Source organism: Oncorhynchus keta, unplaced genomic scaffold (genome assembly GCF_023373465.1).
Source record: "Oncorhynchus keta strain PuntledgeMale-10-30-2019 unplaced genomic scaffold, Oket_V2 Un_contig_6620_pilon_pilon, whole genome shotgun sequence".
NCBI lineage: Eukaryota > Metazoa > Chordata > Actinopteri > Salmoniformes > Salmonidae > Oncorhynchus > Oncorhynchus keta.
In genome coordinates this window covers 45,186-64,382 of record NW_026288961.1, presented here as the reverse complement: position 1 = coordinate 64,382, position 19,197 = coordinate 45,186, and the positions used below count along the sequence as shown (strand labels likewise).

Here is a 19,197-nt window from a genome sequence, read left to right as displayed (position 1 = left end):
ACTAAACCCCACCACAAGGCCTTTGGTCTGGCACAGAGGAGCAGACTAAACCCCACCACAAGGCCTTTGGTACGGCACAGAGGAGCAGACTAAACCCCACCACAAGGCCTTTGGTCTGGCACAGAGGAGCAGACTAAACCCCACCACAAGGCCTTTGGTCTGGCACAGAGGAGCAGACTAAACCCCACCACAAGGCCTTTGGTCCGGCACAGAGGAGCAGACTAAACCCCACCACAAGGCCTTTGGTACAGCACAGAGGAGCAGACTAAACCCCACCACAAGGCCTTTGGTACAGCACAGAGGAGCAGATTAAACCCCACCACAAGGCCTTTGGTACAGCACAGAGGAGCAGACTAAACCCCACCACAAGGCCTTTGGTACAGCACAGAGGAGCAGACTAAACCCCACCACAAGGCCTTTGGTACAGCACAGAGGAGCAGACTAAACCCCACCACAAGGCCTTTGGTACGGCACAGAGGAGCAGACTAAACCCCACCACAAGGCCTTTGGTACCCGGCACAGAGGAGCAGACTAAACCCCACCACAAGGCCTTTGGTACAGCACAGAGGAGCAGACTAAACCCCACCACAAGGCCTTTGGTACGGCACAGAGGAGCAGACTAAACCCCACCACAAGGCCTTTGGTACGGCACAGAGGAGCAGACTAAACCCCACTACAAGGCCTTTGGCCCGGCACAGAGGAGCAGACTAAACCCCACCACAAGGCCTTTGGTACAGCACAGAGGAGCAGACTAAACCCCACTACAAGGCCTTTGGCCCGTCACAGAGGAGCAACACTAATTCTACAAGCTGAGCTGTATTGCAGTGTTGACAGCAGCCTCTGAGACACACTTCAAGGCTGTCATTGTGTTCCACTTTACATAGTGTTCTATTGGTGTGATGCCACATCTTCCAGGGAACGTTAGCTGCCAGGCAACACAATGTTAGTTACAGGAAGGTAGGCCAACAAATTACATTATTTAAGTAGGTTTATAAAGACAATATATGTATAGATAGTTTATAGTTTTTTTATAGTTTTTGGTTTAAGTTTATACATCTGTAACAAACAGTGATTGTTATTTTGGATCTGCAACATAGCGAGCTTGTGTTACCGAATAGTGTAGGCATAAATGCTGAATTGTGCGCCATGGAACAAAGACATCTCCGGTATCTAGACTGAGGCTGTATTGAGGCTATGTATCTGAGCATGGACTGGGGCCATCTATTAAACGTTAATGATAACTGCAACAGCCCCACACATGCAGAGACAGCAGACTACCTGGAGCAAGGAGAAGTGGTCCCTGCTCTCCATTCACCTCGACAGACAGACAGACAGCCTGGGTAGCTGAATAACAAATCCTGGAACATTTATGTGCCTTTCTGATACACCAAGATGATACCAAGAAGCTCTGTTTCTGTCCAAGATCACCCACCAACATCATACAGACTGGCTGGTGGGCAGACATGAGCTGGTGTGAAGGTAAATGTTATTGTCTGAGGTGAAGTTACATGGTTATCAGCTAAGCTAATTAACTAATTATCAACCAATTAGTGAATGAGGCCTCATTAAAGTCTCTCTAGGCTCATTAGGGAAGCAGATGACAAAATGCAATACAAAAACATCCATCAAGATTAATTCATCAGATTGAGTTCACTACGGTCACTCACAAACACGCCTGTCTGTCAATCATCCAAATGTATTTATGAAGCCATTTTACACCAATACTGGTTACGTAATGTGACCGACACAGACACTAAGGCATTAAAGCAACCACAGCAGAAGCGTGTGCAGGGCTCTACACTGGCCTTTTTAACAAGGAGCACGTGTGTGACTAAATTGAAAAATGGAAGCGCACACAAATACATTTAGGAGCACAATAAAAAATATTTGAGGTAATAAAGCAAGAATGCTTCATTTTTCTAGGCGCACTGGTGCTCCTAAATAAATTGTCCAGGTTGCACAGCAAAATATTTAAGAGCATATGCAAGTAAAATGGTTGCACTGTAGAACCCTGCTGTGTGAGAGAAACAGAGAAATACCGGTAGGTAACTCTGCTCCGGAAGGATCCCTGCCTGGCACTTGGTCTAGGTGTAATATAATCTAACACGTCTAGGTGTAATATAATCTAACACGTCTAGGTGTAATATAATCTAACACGTCTAGGTGTAATATAATCTAACACGTCTAGGTGTAATATAATCTAACACGTCTAGGTGTAATATAATCTAACACGTCTAGGTGTAATATAATCTAACACGTCTAGGTGTAATATAATCTAACACGTCTAGGTGTAATATAATCTAACACGTCTAGGTGTAATATAATCTAACACGTCTAGGTGTAATATAATCTAACACGTCTAGGTGTAATATAATCTAACACGTCTAGGTGTAATATAATCTAACACGTCTAGGTGTAATATAATCTAACACGTCTAGGTGTAATATAATCTAACACGTCTAGGTGTAATATAATCTAACACCTCAGGTGTAATATAATCTAACACGTCTAGGTGTAATATAATCTAACACGTCTAGGTGATCAACACACAGCCAATCAGACACTAACACACGTCAGGTGATCAACACACAGCCAATCAGACACTAACACATGTCTGGTGATCAAAACACAGCCAATCAGACACTAACACATGACAGGTGATCAACACACAGCCAATCAGACACTAACACATGTCTGGTGATCAACACACACTAACACATGCCAGGTGATCAACATCAGACACTAACACATGTCTGGTGATCAACACACAGCCAATCAGACACTAACACATGACTGGTGATCAACACACAGCCAATCAGACACTAGGTGATCACACATGCCAATCAGAACTAACACATGGGTGATCAACACACAGCCAATCAGACACTAACACATGTAATATAATCAGGTGATCAACACACAGCCAATCAGACACTAACACAGGTGACAACACACAGTGAATCAACACACTAACACATGTCTAGGTGAATCAAACACAGCCAAAGACACTAACACATGTCAGGTGAATCAACACACAATCAGCCAATCAGACACATGTCAGGTGATCAACACACGTCAGGTGATCAACACACAGCCAATCAGACACTAACACATGACAGGTGATCAACACACAGCCAATCAGACACTAACACACGTCAGGTGATCAACACACAGCCAATCAGACACTAACACATGTCAGGTGATCAACACACAGCCAATCAGACACTAACACATGTCTGGTGATCAACACACAGCCAATCAGACACTAACACATGTCAGGTGATCAACACACAGCCAATCAGACACTAACACATGTCAGGTGATCAACACACAGACAATCAGACACTAACACATGTCAGGTGATCAACACACAGCCAATCAGACACTAACACATGTCTGGTGATCAACACACAGCCAATCAGACACCAACACATGACAGCAGTGGAAACAGAAGAGCCAGAAGACTGGTAGGTAGTGTAGCTCTGCTCTTGGGCTCCCTGCTCATCGTTCCTGGCTGGTGCCTGGACATACAGTAGATATATCTGCCATCTCATTACTGTGTAGATGTGAGTTTGGGGAGTGTCATTAGGACTGGCCCCCCTCGGTTAAAGACACACTGTTACAGAAGCTAGCCGGCTGCTTTAACGTTTCATTAGAGCTTGTGAATAAACAGTGGGCCTGTGGAGATGTAAACTGGGAGAGGATGAACGGTGGGGAGGATTGTGAACCACAGAGAGACACTGAGGTTGGAACACAGAATGAATGACTATATAATATGAAGGTCTTTCTATTCCATTAGGAGTCTGTGCTGTTCAGTGGGCCTGTGGAGATGTAAACTGGGAGAGGATGAACGGTGGGGAGGATTGTGAACCACAGAGAGACACTGAGGTTGGAACACAGAATGAATGACTATATAATATGAAGGTCTTTCTATGCCATTAGGAGTCTGTGCTGTTCAGTGGGCCTGTGGAGATGTAAACTGGGAGAGGATGAACGGTGGGGAGGATTGTGAACCACAGAGAGACACTGAGGTTGGAACACAGAATGAATGACTATATAATATGAAGGTCTTTCTATGCCATTAGGAGTCTGTGCTGTTCAGTGGGCCTGTGGAGATGTAAACAGAGGATGAACACTGAGGTTGGAACACAGAATGAATGACTATATAATATGAAGGTCTTTCTATTCCATTAGGAGTCTGTGCTGTTCAGTGGGCCTGTGGAGATGTAAACTGGGAGAGGATGAACGGTGGGGAGGATTGTGAACCACAGAGAGACACTGAGGTTGGAACACAGAATGAATGACTATATAATATGAAGGTCTTTCTATGCCATTAGGAGTCTGTGCTGTTCAGTGGGCCTGTGGAGATGTAAACTGGGAGAGGATGAACGGTGGGGAGGATTGTAACATGTGAACCAAGAGAGGGAGGTTGGAAGGCTTTCTATTCTATTCCATTTATCTTCCATTCTACTCTGTGCTGTCCTCAATGTGACCTGTTAGAGAACGAATGGTGGGGAGGAGGAGTCTAACACTTGAACCATTGTCAAGACAGGTAGGTTGGAACCATCAGAACGGTGGTATTCAAAGTCAGGGGGCAACAGGGGAACTGCAGTGGGGTTCGCCCCCAAAACAATGTATAATAAGATACGTTTTTTTTAGAAAGATAATTTGACTGAGTAAATTATTTTATTGGTTTTGTTTTCATTTAAAGAGAGATGAGATAAGAGATGAAAATGTAATGAATTGAAGGTTATTCATTGCTGTAAAAATCAACATGTGTTATTAGATTTGGGGTGGCGATACATTCTGAAAATGTTTGAGATCCAATATAATACTTTGTGTTCTGTGTTTAATTATTTGGTTTAAAGATAGAAATTGAATGACTATGTGTTAGTGTGTTTCTATGGTTCGGGAGGCTTTCCATGCGGTTCTAAAACTGGCTCCAAAAACATTTAGGAGACAACAAGTCCAAGAAAATAATATTGGACTGGTGAACACAGCCTGGTGACAACAGCCTGGTGAGGGAGGTAGGCAGGCAGGCAGGTAGGTGGGTGGGTGGGTGGGTAGGTAGGTAGGCAGGCAGGTAGGTGGGTAGGTAGGCGGGTGGGTAGGTAGGTAGGTAGGGGTAGGTAGGTAGGTGGGTAGGTGGGTGGGTGGGGGGGGTAGGTAGGTAGGTGGGTAGGTAGGTGGGTAGGTAGGTGGGTGGGTAGGTAGGTAGGTAGGTAGGTAGGTGGGTAGGTAGGTAGGTGGGTGGGTGGGTTGGGTGGGTAGGTAGGTAGGTGGGTAGGTGGGTGGGTGGGTAGGTGGGTGGGTGGGTGGGTAGGTGGGTAGGTGGGTAGGTAGGGAGGTGGGTAGGCGGGTGACAGCCGGTAAAGAGAGATGACAGTGTTACATTATCAACACACTTATAGAATATTGATTGTTCAATATCTCTTTACTCTCCGATGGAACACCGTATTGGAACCGGTTGAAACTGGAAAATCCATTTAACTTCTCAAAGTGAAATGACAGACCTGGTTAGATGGGACCTGAAAGTGTGTTTGTGTGTCTCACCTTGAGTGGTCTGAGGGCAGATCCAACCTTGGTGCAGCAGTGACTCTCTGCTATCTCCAGGTGCCTGCCCCTCCTCTGGAGCACCTAAAGGACCTCAATGAAAACAAGTCTCAGTGTGCTGTTGTTCCCTAAACAAGCAGTTCATAAGCCCTGAGAGAAATTAGCCTTGTGTCTGTGTCAGAACGGACCAGTCTTTGTTCCATTCTCAGTGTTATTACTTATGAATCTTGTCTTGGATGTCTGGTTTTTTAATTGTTATATAAACAATTCTGTAGCTCAGTCCTTCTGTAGCTCAGTTGGTAGAGCATGGCGCTTGTAACGCCAGGGTAGTGGGTTCGATCCCCGGGACCACCCATACGTAGAATGTATGCACACATGACTGTAAGTCGCTTTGGATAAAAGCGTCTGCTAAATGGCATATATTAACAAATTGAAACAGAGAGAGATGCTTATGAACAGGGTAAGGTGACCAGGGACAATAGTTTGGTGAAACAGTACAAATACGACCTACGCAGATGGATCAACATGGTGAAACCCAAGTACAGGGACAAAGTAGAGGAGCAATTCAGCAGGTCGGACACGGATACGTGACAGGGGCTCCTAACGGTCACGGAGTATAAAAATAAATCCAGCCCCATTAAGGCCACCCTACCGCCACCCTACCGGAGGAGCTGAACACCGTTTTCTCCCAGTTTCAGCACAAGGACCCTGCGCTGCCAAGGAGAGCCGCCGAGGACAACGTGGTCTACACGGAGGACCTATGGAAGTCATTTGAACGTGTTAACCCTCGCAAGACTGCCGGCCACCATCATCCCTGTTCCTAGAACGCAAAAGTAACTCAACTGAGTGACTATCGACCAATAGCTCTCACTTCCGTCATCATGAAGTGCTTCTAGAGGCCAGTCAAGGTTCAGATCAACTCCTCCTTCCCCAACACACAGGACCGTCTCCAGTTCACCTCCTGCCCTGACAGATCCACGGACCAGGCAATCTGCACTGCACATGACTCTTTTCTCCCCACACCACCTCAACGGTCACTTACCTGCTGCTCCCCTCCACCCCAACAGACTTTTACTCTGCCCCCACCCCAACGGCATTAATCACCGTTGCAGTTGTTAATATGCATACTATAGATACATGTTTTTCTAATGCATTGGACTTGGTCCCCCCACCTCCTCAATGGTCATGCTGCTCCCCCTATGGTCATAGTCTTTACTCTGCCCCCACCTCCTCAATGGTCATGCTGCTCCCCCTATGGTCATAGTCTTTACTCTGCCCCCACCTCCTCAATGGTCATGCTGCTCCCCCTATGGTCATAGTCTTTACTCTGCCCCCACCTCCTCAATGGTCATGCTGCTCCCCCTATGGTCATAGTCTTTACTCTGCCCCCACCTCCTCAATGGTCATGCTGCTCCCCCTATGGTCATAGTCTTTACTCTGCCCCCACCTCCTCAATGGTCATGCTGCTCCCCCTATGGTCATAGTCTTTACTCTGCCCCCACCTCCTCAATGGTCATGCTGCTCCCCCTATGGTCATAGTCTTTACTCTGCCCCCACCTCCTCAATGGTCATGCTGCTCCCCCTATGGTCATAGTCTTTACTCTGCCCCCACCTCCTCAATGGTCATGCTGCTCCCCCTATGGTCATAGTCTTTACTCTGCCCCCACCTCCTCAATGGTCATGCTGCTCTCCCTATGGTCATAGTCTGCTACAGTTCTAAATTTACACTGATATTTATATTGTATTTAGGACCATGTTCATGATTTTATTTCACTTGGTCCTGCATGTTGGAGCTCAGAGCCTAAGATTTCTACTGTACCCTGCAATCACACCTGAACATGTGACCATTAAACACACTCTGAATCTGAACAACAATCACACCTGAACATGTGACCATTAAACACTCTGAATCTGAACAACAATCACACCTGTAACCCTGAACATGTGACCATTAAACACTCTGAATCTGAACAACAATCACACCTGAACATGTGACCATTAGACACTCTGAATCTGAACAACAATCACACCTGAACATGTGACCATTAGACACTCTGAATCTGAACAACAATCACACCTGAACATGTGACCATTAGACACTCTGAATCTGAACAACAATCACACCTGAACATGTGACCATTAGACACTCTGAATCTGAACAACAATCACACCTGAACATGTGACCATTAGACACTCTGAATCTGAACAACAATCACACCTGTAACCCTGAACATGTGACCATTAGACACTCTGAATCTGAACAACAATCACACCTGTAACCCTGAACATGTGACCATTAGACACTCTGAATCTGAACAACAATCACACCTGAACATGTGACTATTAGACACTCTGAATCTGAACAACAATCACACCTGTAACCCTGAACATGTGACCATTAGACACTCTGAATCTGAACAACAATCACACCTGAACATGTGACTATTAGACACTCTCTGAATCTGAACAACAATCACACCTGAACATGTGACCATTAGACACTCTGAATCTGAACAACAATCACACCTGAACATGTGACCATTAGACACTCTGAATCTGAACAACAATCAATCATGTGACCATTAGACACTCTGAATCTGAACATGTGACTATTAGACACTCTGAATCTGAACAACAATCACACCTGTAACCCTGAACATGTGACCATTAGACACTCTGAATCTGAACAACAATCACACCTGAACATGTGACTATTAGACACTCTGAATCTGAACAACAATCACACCTGTAACCCTGAACATGTGACCATTAGACACTCTGAATCTGAACAACAATCACACCTGAACATGTGACCATTAGACACTCTGAATCTGAACAACAATCACACCTGAACATGTGACCATTAGACACTCTGAATCTGAACAACAATCACACCTGTAACCCTGAACATGTGACCATTAAACACTCTGAATCTGAACAACAATCACACCTGAACATGTGACCATTAGACACTCTCTGAATCTGAACAACAATCACACCTGTAACCCTGAACATGTGACCATTAGACACTCTGAATCTGAACAACAATCACACCTGAACATGTGACCATTAGACACTCTGAATCTGAACAACAATCACACCTGAACATGTGACCATTAGACACTCTGAATCTGAACAACAATCACACCTGTAACCCTGAACATGTGACCATTAAACACTCTGAATCTGAACAACAATCACACCTGAACATGTGACCATTAACACTCTGAATCTGAACAACAATCACACCTGAACATGTGACCATTAAACACTCTGAATCTGAACAACAATCACACCTGAACATGTGACCATTAGACACTCTGAATCTGAACAACAATCACACCTGAACATGTGACCAACACTCTGAATCTGAACAACAATCACACCTGAACATGTGAATTAGACACTCTGAATCTGAACAACAATCACACCTGTAACCCTGAACATGTGACCATTAAACACTCTGAATCTGAACAACAATCACACCTGAACATGTGACCATATGAGAGGACTCTGAATCTGAACAACAATCACACCTGTAACCCTGAACATGTGACCATTAAACACTCTGAATCTGAACAACAATCACACCTGTTAACATGTGACCATTAAACACTCTGAATCTGAACAACAATCACACCTGTTTTAACATGTGACCATTAGACACTCTGAATCTGAACAACAATCACACCTGTAACCCTGAACATGTGACCATTAAACACTCTGAATCTGAACAACAATCACCCTGTGAACACTCTGAATCTGAACAACAATCACACCTGAACATGTGAACATTAGACACACAATCTGAATCTGAACAACAATCACACCTGTCTGAACCCTGAACATGTGACCATTAGACACTCTGAATCTGAACAACAATCACACCTGTAACCCTGAACATGTGACCATTAGACACTCTGAATCTGAACAACAATCACACAACCCTGAACATGTGACCATTAGACACTCTGAATCTGAACAACAATCACACCTGAACATGTGACTATTAGACACTCTGAATCTGAACAACAATCACACCTGTAACCCTGAACATGTGACTATTAGACACTCTGAATCTGAACAACAATCACACCTGTAACCCTGAACATGTGACTATTAGACACTCTGAATCTGAACAACAATCACACCTGTAACCCTGAACATGTGACTATTAAAACACTGAATCTGAACAACAATCACACCTGTAACCCTGAACATGTGACTATTAAAACACTGAATCTGAACAACAATCACCTGTAGCTTGTCCTCAAACTCCTGGAGGTTACGACGGTCCCGCGACGACAGAGGACGCCCGTCCTCACACTGGAGACAAACACACAAACAGACAAAGAGGAGGCATGAGAGGACTGTAGGTGTTCTACAGTTTCAACAGTCTGAAGGTATGAGAGGACTGAAGGTGTTCTACAGTTTCAACAGTCTGAAGGTATGAGAGGACTGTAGGTGTTCTACAGTTTCAACAGTTTGAAGGTATGAGAGGACTGAAGGTGTTCTACAGTTTCAACAGTTTGAAGGTATGAGAGGACTGAAGGTGTTCTACAGTTTCAACAGTCTGAAGGTATGAGAGGACTGTAGGTGTTCTACAGTTTCAACAGTCTGAAGGTATGAGAGGACTGAAGGTGTTCTACAGTTTCAACAGTTTGAAGGTATGAGAGGAGATGTTCTACAGTTTCTGTTTTTTGAACACCCTTGTTCTACAGTGTTATACATTATGAAGGTCAGTAGGCTCAGTAAAGCTCAGTAAAGTTTCAATCAGTCTGAAATGAGAGGATTTGTTCTAAGATTTCAACAGTCTGAAGGTATTTGAACTGAAGGTGTTCTACAGTTCCAACAGTCTGAAGATATGAGAGGACTGTAGGTGTTCTACAGTACAACAGTCCAATGGCATGAGAGGACTGAGGTCATCAACAGTCCACATTCCTTACAGCCAGAGAGGACTGTAGGTGTTCTATCAGTTCCACTACATCCAACAGTCTGAAGGCCCAAAACTAACAACAACAACATTTTCACCACAATAGATATGCAGCTGTATGGTTTTCAGCGTTGGTGATGACTGAGACCCACCTTGGCTTTGATCTTTTCCATCTGGTGTTCAACCTCTTCAATATCTTCAGTGTTCTCCAGACATGTTAAGCACACTGTAAAGCCCTCAATCAGGCTTAAATAGAGCATTTGAAATGATTTACCATATAGTATTTGAACCTGTAGAGAATGCATACAAACAGTACTACACTGATATACCATCACCTGTAGAGAATGAACCAAACAGACTGGCTTTTAGTCATAACACTGACATACCATACAGCCAGAGAATAACAAATTCCATCCCAGTACTTACTGAAATACCATACGCCTGTAAAATGAATACAAAACAGTTTCACACAATAGATACACCTGTAGAGAATTACAAACAGTACTGATGACTATACCCACCCTGTAGAGAATTGATCTTTTCCATCTGGTGTTCAACCTCTTCAATATCTTCAGTGTTCTCCAGACGCTACTACACTGATATACCATACGCCTGTAGAGAATGAATACAAACAGTACTACACTGATATACCATACGCCTGTAGAGAATGAACACAAACAGTACTACACTGACATACCATACGCCTGTAGAGAATGAATACAAACAGTACTACACTGATATACCATACACCTGTAGAGAATGAATACAAACAGTACTACACTGATATACCATACACCTGTAGAGAATGAACACAAACAGTACTACACTGACATACCATACGCCTGTAGAGAATGAATACAAACAGTACTACACTGATATACCATACACCTGTAGAGAATGAACACAAACAGTACTACACTGATATACCATACGCCTGTAGAGAATGAATACAAACAGTACTACACTGATATACCATACACCTGTAGAGAATGAACACAAACAGTACTACACTGATATACCATACGCCTGTAGAGAATGAACACAAACAGTACTACACTGATATACCATACACCTGTAGAGAATGAATACAAACAGACGATTAATAACATAGTACTACACTGATATACCATACACCTGTAGAGAATGAACACAAACAGATGATTCAGTAACATAGTATAACAATAACATAGTACTACACTGATATACCATACACCTGTTAGAGGCAATCAGCAGTTGAAACAATCACAAAGCCCCCTGTGTCCCGAATGATACTCCATTATATACTTTTGACCAGGGCCCACAGGGGTGCACTATGTAGGGAATAGGGTGCCATTCTGGACGCAGCCATGAAACAGACCGTTTCCATCACATTATTACAGTGGTGCCAAGGCCCTTTAGTGTCTGTGAATCTGTAGCACGTGTATGTGAACACACCTACCACCTACGACCCACACTCCATGACGCATGACTGTACAGAGTGGAGATGTATAGGGAGCAATAACACACACAGCTACATCACGTTACAGCTGTACCCCTCCGGCTCCATGTCATTCTTTAAATGGTGCAATTCGCAATTGTGCTGCACGGAGCTTATGTGTGAATCTGCAGCCAGCAACCATTTTGTGTGTAGAGAAATGGCTTCTGGCTGGCTCTCTCTCTCTCTCTCTGCAGCTCCAGACGATATTTACAGCCTAACAGCGCCCCCCAGTGACAGCACTGAGGAGAGAGGAACGCTCCAGCATTCAGAGACAATGAATAAACTCATAGAAAAAAAGGACGTTGAGGGCAAGAAATGGCCTTTGAGGGAATAGCTTTTTAAAAACAGCAAATCAGCTATTATTTGAACAAGGACTGTTGCAACACATCAATAGACTAATTCCTCTTCCTTAAATAAAGAGAGGAAAAGACAGGAAAGAAAGAAAGAGCAGAAAGAAGGAAAGAGCACAAAGAGACAGGAAAGAAAGAAGGAAAGAGCAGAAAGAGACAGGAAAGAAAGAAGGAAAGAGCAGAAAGAGACAGGAAAGAAAGAAGGAAAGAGCAGAAAGAAGGAAAGAGCAGAAAGAGACAGGAAAGAAAGAAGGAAAGAGCAGAAAGAGACAGGAAAGAAAGAAGGAAAGAGCACAAAGAGACAGGAAAGAAAGAAGGAAAGAGCAGAAAGAGACAGGAAAGAAAGAAGGAAAGAGCAGAAAGAGACAGGAAAGAAAGAAGGAAAGAGCAGAAAGAGACAGGAAAGAAAGAAGGAAAGAGCAGAAAGAAGGAAAGAGCACAAAGAGACAGGAAAGAAAGAAGGAAAGAGCACAAAGAGACAGGAAAGAAAGAAGGAAAGAGCAGAAAGAGACAGGAAAGAAAATAATAAAGATTTAGCAGAAAGAAGGAAAGATGTGTGCAGACATTCTACGAAGGAAAGAGAGACAGGAAAGACCAACTGAGCTAAAGAGCAGAAAGAAGGAAAGAGCAGAAAGAAGGAAAGAGCAGAGACAGGAAAGAAAGAAGGAAAGAGCAGAAAGAAGGTAAGAGCAGAAAGAGGAAATGAATGGAGAGAAATGTGAGAAATGAGAGATAATGAGAGATAAGGAGAGGAAAGGAGAGATAAGGAGAGAAAAGGAGAGGAACGGAGAGGAAAGGAGAGAAAAGGAGAGGAACGGAGAGGAAAGGAGAGATAAGGAGAGGAAAGGAGAGAAAAGAAGAGAAAGGGAGAGGAAAGGAGAGATAAGGAGAGGAAAGGAGAGGAAAGGAGAGAAAAGGAGAGAAAAGGAGAGGAAAGGAGAGGAAAGGAGAGATAAGGAGAGGAAAGGAGAGAAAAGAAGAGAAAGGGAGAGGAAAGGAGAGATAAGGAGAGGAAAGGAGAGGAAAGGAGAGGAAAGGAGAGAAAAGAAGAGAAAGGGAGAGGAAAAGAGGTAAGAGACGAAAGGCAAGGAAATGCGGGAAAAGGAGCTAGGAGAGGAAATGAGAGAACTAGGTAAGAGACGAAATGAGAGAAAACAGAGGAAAGGAGGTAAGAGAGGAAATGAGAGAAAACAGAGGAAAGGAGGTAAGAGACGAAATGAGAGAAAACAGAGGAAAGGAGGTAAGAGACGAAATGAGAGAAAACAGAGGAAAGGAGGTAAGAGACGAAATTAGAGAAAACAGAGGAAAGGAGGTAAGAGACGAAATGAGAGAAAACAGAGGAAAGGAGGTAAGAGACGAAATGAGAGAAAACAGAGGATAGGAGGTAAGAGAGGAAATGAGAGAAAATAGGGGAAAGGAGAGAAAAGAGAGAAAGGACTCAGGGTGCTCAGTAGCACATCCCATTCAGAGTGTCGCCGGGGCAGAGGTGGGGTGAGGCACATGGCAGGCACAATACAGCATGCTTGAACATCATCAAAAATGAGAGGAGAGGGCAATCTCTCTCTCCAATAACCTGCTCAGCGGCCAATCAATACACACACACACACACACACACTCAAGTACTGCGTGTAAACACCAACCTGGGCGCTGCCATTTTACCAGCTATTTCATAATAAAACAAAAGAGCGTTTTGTGAGATTACACCTTAACCCCGCCAAGAGAGGATGACCTCCTCGTCTCTCCATTGAAGGTTTCATTCCGAGGCTGAAAAGGGAAATGCTGGATCACTCTGAAGCCCTTGTTCCCTGAAAAACAAACTATTTTACTGGCTGGTGAGTGTTAGGTGACATTAGAGGGAGAGAGCAGGAGAGCATCAGGGGATGAAGGCATGAGGCAGGGCCAGACCTATTATTAGTCCTAGCTTCTGCGGTGGATGGATCTCTGCTAGGGGCTGTGTCGCACCTCCTGCAATGAATCACGGGGCCTCTTAAGGCCGGAGCATGTCCCGAATACCAAGCAGCTCGCTCATAAAAGAAGAACCTGTCCCCCTGTTCACATCCCTAGAAGTGTGTGTGTGTGTGTGTGTGTGTGTGTGTGTGTGTGTGTGTGTGTGTGTGTGTGTGTGTGTGTGTGTGTGTGTGTGTGTGTGTGTGTGTGTGTGTGTGTGTGTGTGTGTGTGTGTGTGTGTGTGTGTGTGTGTGTGTGTGTGTGTGTGTGTGTGTGTGTGTGTGTGTGTGTGTGTGTGAGAGAGAAGCACATCCCTTCTTCTCCGATGTGCTGCCTCCTTAACATGAGAAAAATACAAACCCGACGCGACCGACCGACACAGGTGCCTTGACTCTTTTCCAGCCCAGAGCTGTAACCCTCTGACATGAGTCACAAGTACAGGAGGGGGTGGAGTTCAACCCATTGGTAAAAGACATGACAAATAACTGTAGAATATACAGAGAGACGTTTAGACTGTAGAGATTGAGAGAGTGTAATCATTGGCTGGAATCTTAAAGAGAGATATCTGACTGAGGGAGGGAGTGCTATTGAGAAGGGACCGGACCCCAGGCACAAGACACCTCTTTGTCCCCTTCTCTGGTCTATGTTAGGGCAGGAGAGGGAGGGGTCTCTCTTTGGAGAGGAGAGGGGGGTTTCTCTCTTAGGGGAGGAGAGGGAGGGGTGGGTCTCTCTTTGGGGAGGAGAGGGAGAGGGGGGGCTCTCTCTTCGGAGAGGAGAGGGGGGTTTCTCTCTTAGGGCAGGAGAGGGAGAGGGGGGTTCTCTCTTAGGGCAGGAGAGGGAGAGGGAGGGGTCTCTCTTAGGGGAGAAGAGGGAGGGGGGGTATCTCTTAGGGGAGGAGAGGGGGTCTCTCTTCAGAGAGGAGAGGGGGTTTCTCTTTTAGGAGAGGAGAGGGAGAGGGGTCTCTCTTTGGGGAGGAGTGGGAGGTTGGGTCTCTCTTAGGGGAGGAGAGGGAGGATGGGTCTCTCTTTGGGGAGGAGTGGGAGGTTGGGTCTCTCTTAGGGGAGGAGAGGGAGGAGGGGTTTCTCTCTTAGGGCAGGAGAGGGAGAGGGAGGGGTCTCTCTTCGGGGAGGAGAGGGGGGTTTTCTCTCTTAAGGGAGGGGTGGGGTCTCTCTTAGGGGAGGAGAGGGTGGTCTCTCTTCGGAGAGGGAGAGGGAGAGGGGGGGTTCTCTCTTAAGGGAGGAGAGGGGGGGACTCTCTTAGGAGAGGAGAGCGGGGTTTCTCTTTTAGGAGAGGAGAGGGAGAGGGGGTCTCTCTGTGATCATTTTGACCCCACGGGGTGAGATCTTGCGTGGAGCCCCAGATCGAGGGAGATTATCAGTGGTCTTGTATGTCTTCCATTTCCTAATAATTGCTCCCACAGTTGATTTCTTCAAACCAAGCTGCTTACCTATTGCAGATTCAGTCTTCCCAGCCTGGTGTAGGTCTACAATTTTGTTTCTGGTGTCCTTTGACAGCTCTTTGGTCTTGGTCATAGTGGAGTTTGGAGTGTGACTGTTTGAGGTTGTGGACAGGTGTCTTTTATACTGATAACAAGTTCAAACAGGTGCCATTAATACAGGTAACGAGTGGAGGACAGAGGAGCCTCTTAAAGAAGAAGTTACAGGTCTGTGAGAGCCAGAAATCTTGCTTGTTTGTAGGTGACCAAATACTTATTTTCCACCATAATTTGCAAATAGATTAATTAAAAATCATACAATGTGATTTTCTGGATTTTTTTCTCATTTTGTTTGTCATAGTTGAAGTGTACCTATGATGAAAATTACAGGCCTCTTCTCATCTTTTTAAGTGGTAGAACTTGCACAATTGGTGGCTGACTAAATACTTTTTTGCCCCACTGTATATAGTACACTACTGTTGACCACAGCCCTAAATGACGTGGTCAAAAGTAGTGCACTTTATTGGCAATAGGACACCATTTGGGATGTACACTCCCTCTCTAATTCACCCAGAGGCCCTGGTCTACCCCAGGTCAATTTACTGGCATCTGATTAGATCGAAGGAAATTAATGTCCTCACCTGTTCTTTCCCCCATCAGCATCTTAACGCCGGCGGATGGAAGGAGGGGAGAGGAGAGAGGAGGGGTGTGGGGCTCCAGAGCCATAAGTCACTGTGCTAGCCAGGCGTTTAAATCAAGCCAGAGAAGACTTCAGTGATCAGATGACGCGTGAGACTGCAGGTTTTCAGACACCATTAGCCTTGTAGGGTGAAGTTTCCCCCAGAGGATGACCTTGCACTTTCCCCACTAATGGTTCAGGTTAGGATTGGGGGACATTAAACTGATCCTTGATCTGTACCTAGAGGAAACTTCACCCCAGAGCCCTCACCCCTCCTTGAGTCAATCGACTTGAGGCTGAGGATGTCCTAATATGGCCACCGTACAGGACTGGGTGAGGCCCACAGGAGGTTGGTGGCACCTTAATTGGGGAGGACGGGCACGTGGTGGTAATGGCTGGAGTGGAATCAGTGGAATGATATCAAATACATCAAAACACATGGTATGATGTCGTTCCAGCCATTATTATGAGCCTTCCTCCCCTCAGCAGCACGGCCCTCGTCTACTCTGATATGCAACTCCCTCAGTCGAACACAGAGTTGGGTAGTCTGGGACTGTGATATACTGCCATACGCATATGGAAATATAATAGACGCATTAAAAAGTCACTGTGCCGATCATTTTCATTGTAATGTCATCTGAAAGGTGAAATGGAACCCTAAGGCGTATTAAACGAGCACTGATTCACAGAGTGAGTGGTTCGATAAACGGCGTAACGTTTTCATGGAATTTCCCCCAAAAAATCTGTCACAGAAATAAATACATTTAGGAGAGACAGATACACTTTGGAGTGGTTCAGGTTGAAATGAAATGTAGCCTATGAACTATTTTAATGGATTTGGACCTACATCCTCAGAATCCAAGTTAAATAACATCATAATGTGAAATATTCTGAAAGGACGGAATTAAAAAAGAAGCAACATAAAAGGAGCGTGTGGGTTTTTACAAGAAGTAGGTGTCAAATTCTGTGGTAAGTCACTGTGAAGGTAGCAGCAACATAATACCAGTGGTAAGTCACTGTGAAGGTAGCAGCAACATAATACCAGTGGTATGTCACTGTGAAGGTAGCAGCAACATAATACCAGTGGTATGTCACTGTGAAGGTAGCAGCAACATAATACCAGTGGTATGTCACTGTGAAGGTAGCAGCAACATAATACCAGTGGTTTGTCACTGTGAAGGTAGCAGCAACATAATACCAGTGGTATGTCACTGTGAAGGTAGCAGCAACATAATACCAGTGGTATGTCACTGTGAAGGTAGCAGCAACATAATACCAGTGGTATGTCACTGTGAAGGTAGCAGCAACATAATACCAGTGGTATGTCACTGTGAAGGTAGCAGCAACATAATACCAGTGGTATGTCACTGTGAAGGTAGCAGCAACATAATACCAGTGGTATGTCACTGTGAAGGTAGCAGCAACATAATACCAGTGGTATGTCACTGTGAAGGTAGCAGCAACATAATACCAGTGGTATGTCACTGTGAAGGTAGCAGCAACATAATACCAGTGGTATGTCACTGTGAAGGTAGCAGCAACATAATACCAGTGGTATGTCACTGTGAAGGTAGCAGCAACATAATACCAGTGGTATGTCACTGTGAAGGTAGCAGCAACATAATACCAGTGGTATGTCACTGTGAAGGTAGCAGCAACATAATACCAGTGGTATGTCACTGTGAAGGTAGCAGCAACATAATACCAGTGGTATGTCACTGTGAAGGTAGCAGCAACATAATACCAGTGGTATGTCACTGTGAAGGTAGCAGCAACATAATACCAGTGGTATGTCACTGTGAAGGTAGCAGCAACATAATACCAGTGGTATGTCACTGTGAAGGTAGCAGCAACATAATACCAGTGGTATGTCACTGTGAAGGTAGCAGCAACATAATACCAGTGGTATGTCACTGTGAAGGTAGCAGCAACATAATACCAGTGGTATGTCACTGTGTAAGGTAGCAGCAACATAATACCAGTGGTATGTCACTGTGAAGGTAGCAGCAACATAATACCAGTGGTATGTCACTGTGAAGGTAGCAGCAACATAATACCAGTGGTATGTCACTGTGAAGGTAGCAGCAACATAATACCAGTGGTATGTCACTGTGAAGGTAGCAGCAACATAATACCAGTGGTATGTCACTGTGAAGGTAGCAGCAACATAATACCAGTGGTATGTCACTGTGAAGGTAGCAGCAACATAATACCAGTGGTATGTCACTGTGAAGGTAGCAGCAACATAATACCAGTGGTATGTCACTGTGAAGGTAGCAGCAACATAATACCAGTGGTATGTCACTGTGAAGGTAGCAGCAACATAATACCAGTGGTATGTCACTGTGAAGGTAGCAGCAACATAATACCAGTGGTATGTCACTGTGAAGGTAGCAGCAACATAATACCAGTGGTATGTCACTGTGAAGGTAGCAGCAACATAATACCAGTGGTATGTCACTGTGAAGGTAGCAGCAACATAATACCAGTGGTATGTCACTGTGAAGGTAGCAGCAACATAATACCAGCGGTATGTCACTGTGAAGGTAGCAGCAACATAATACCAGTGGTATGTCACTGTGAAGGTAGCAGCAACATAATACCAGTGGTATGTCACTGTGAAGGTAGCAGCAACATAATACCAGTGGTATGTCACTGTGTAGGTAGCAGCAACATAATACCAGTGGTATGTCTCTGTGAAGGTAGCAGCAACATAATACCAGTGGTATGTCACTGTGAAGGTAGCAGCAACATAATACCAGTGGTATGTCACTGTGTAGGTAGCAGCAACATAATACCAGTGGTATGTCACTGTGAAGGTAG

General features: G+C 44.7%; 1 protein-coding gene and 2 long non-coding RNA genes across 10 annotated transcripts in view; 1 reads left to right on the top strand and 2 right to left on the bottom strand.

Moving 5' to 3' along the window:
* The window catches only part of lmbrd1 (LMBR1 domain containing 1), a gene marked incomplete at its 5' end in the record, with an annotated part of 117,548 nt that overhangs the window by 65,588 nt on the left and 32,763 nt on the right, over positions 1-19,197 (bottom strand). The window contains 4 exon segments of the mRNA XM_052511287.1: positions 5,554-5,637; positions 9,811-9,879; positions 10,639-10,732; positions 11,300-11,328. Of these exon segments, the coding sequence (XP_052367247.1) occupies positions 5,554-5,637; positions 9,811-9,879; positions 10,639-10,732; positions 11,300-11,328 (276 nt within the window).
* LOC127926021 (uncharacterized) lies at positions 528-5,021 on the top strand. 2 transcript variants are annotated; one of them, XR_008123130.1, is made up of 3 exons: positions 528-2,697; positions 3,360-3,924; positions 4,177-5,021. It is a non-coding gene; the product is annotated as an uncharacterized LOC127926021 (long non-coding RNA). The 2 variants fall into 2 exon arrangements; XR_008123129.1 differs by having other exon boundaries at positions 3,360-4,067.
* Positions 7,609-9,787, bottom strand: LOC127926020 (uncharacterized). Of its 7 annotated transcripts, XR_008123123.1 has the most exons (6): positions 9,595-9,661; positions 9,090-9,144; positions 8,702-8,756; positions 8,504-8,552; positions 8,033-8,079; positions 7,609-7,983 (listed from the first exon to the last, which is right to left on the bottom strand). It is a non-coding gene; the product is annotated as an uncharacterized LOC127926020 (long non-coding RNA). The 7 variants fall into 7 exon arrangements; XR_008123125.1 differs by lacking the exons at positions 7,609-7,983; positions 8,033-8,079; positions 8,504-8,552; positions 9,595-9,661 and adding exons at positions 8,182-8,503; positions 9,705-9,787 and having other exon boundaries at positions 8,553-8,756; XR_008123126.1 differs by lacking the exons at positions 7,609-7,983; positions 8,033-8,079; positions 8,504-8,552; positions 9,595-9,661 and adding exons at positions 8,182-8,503; positions 9,759-9,770 and having other exon boundaries at positions 8,553-8,756.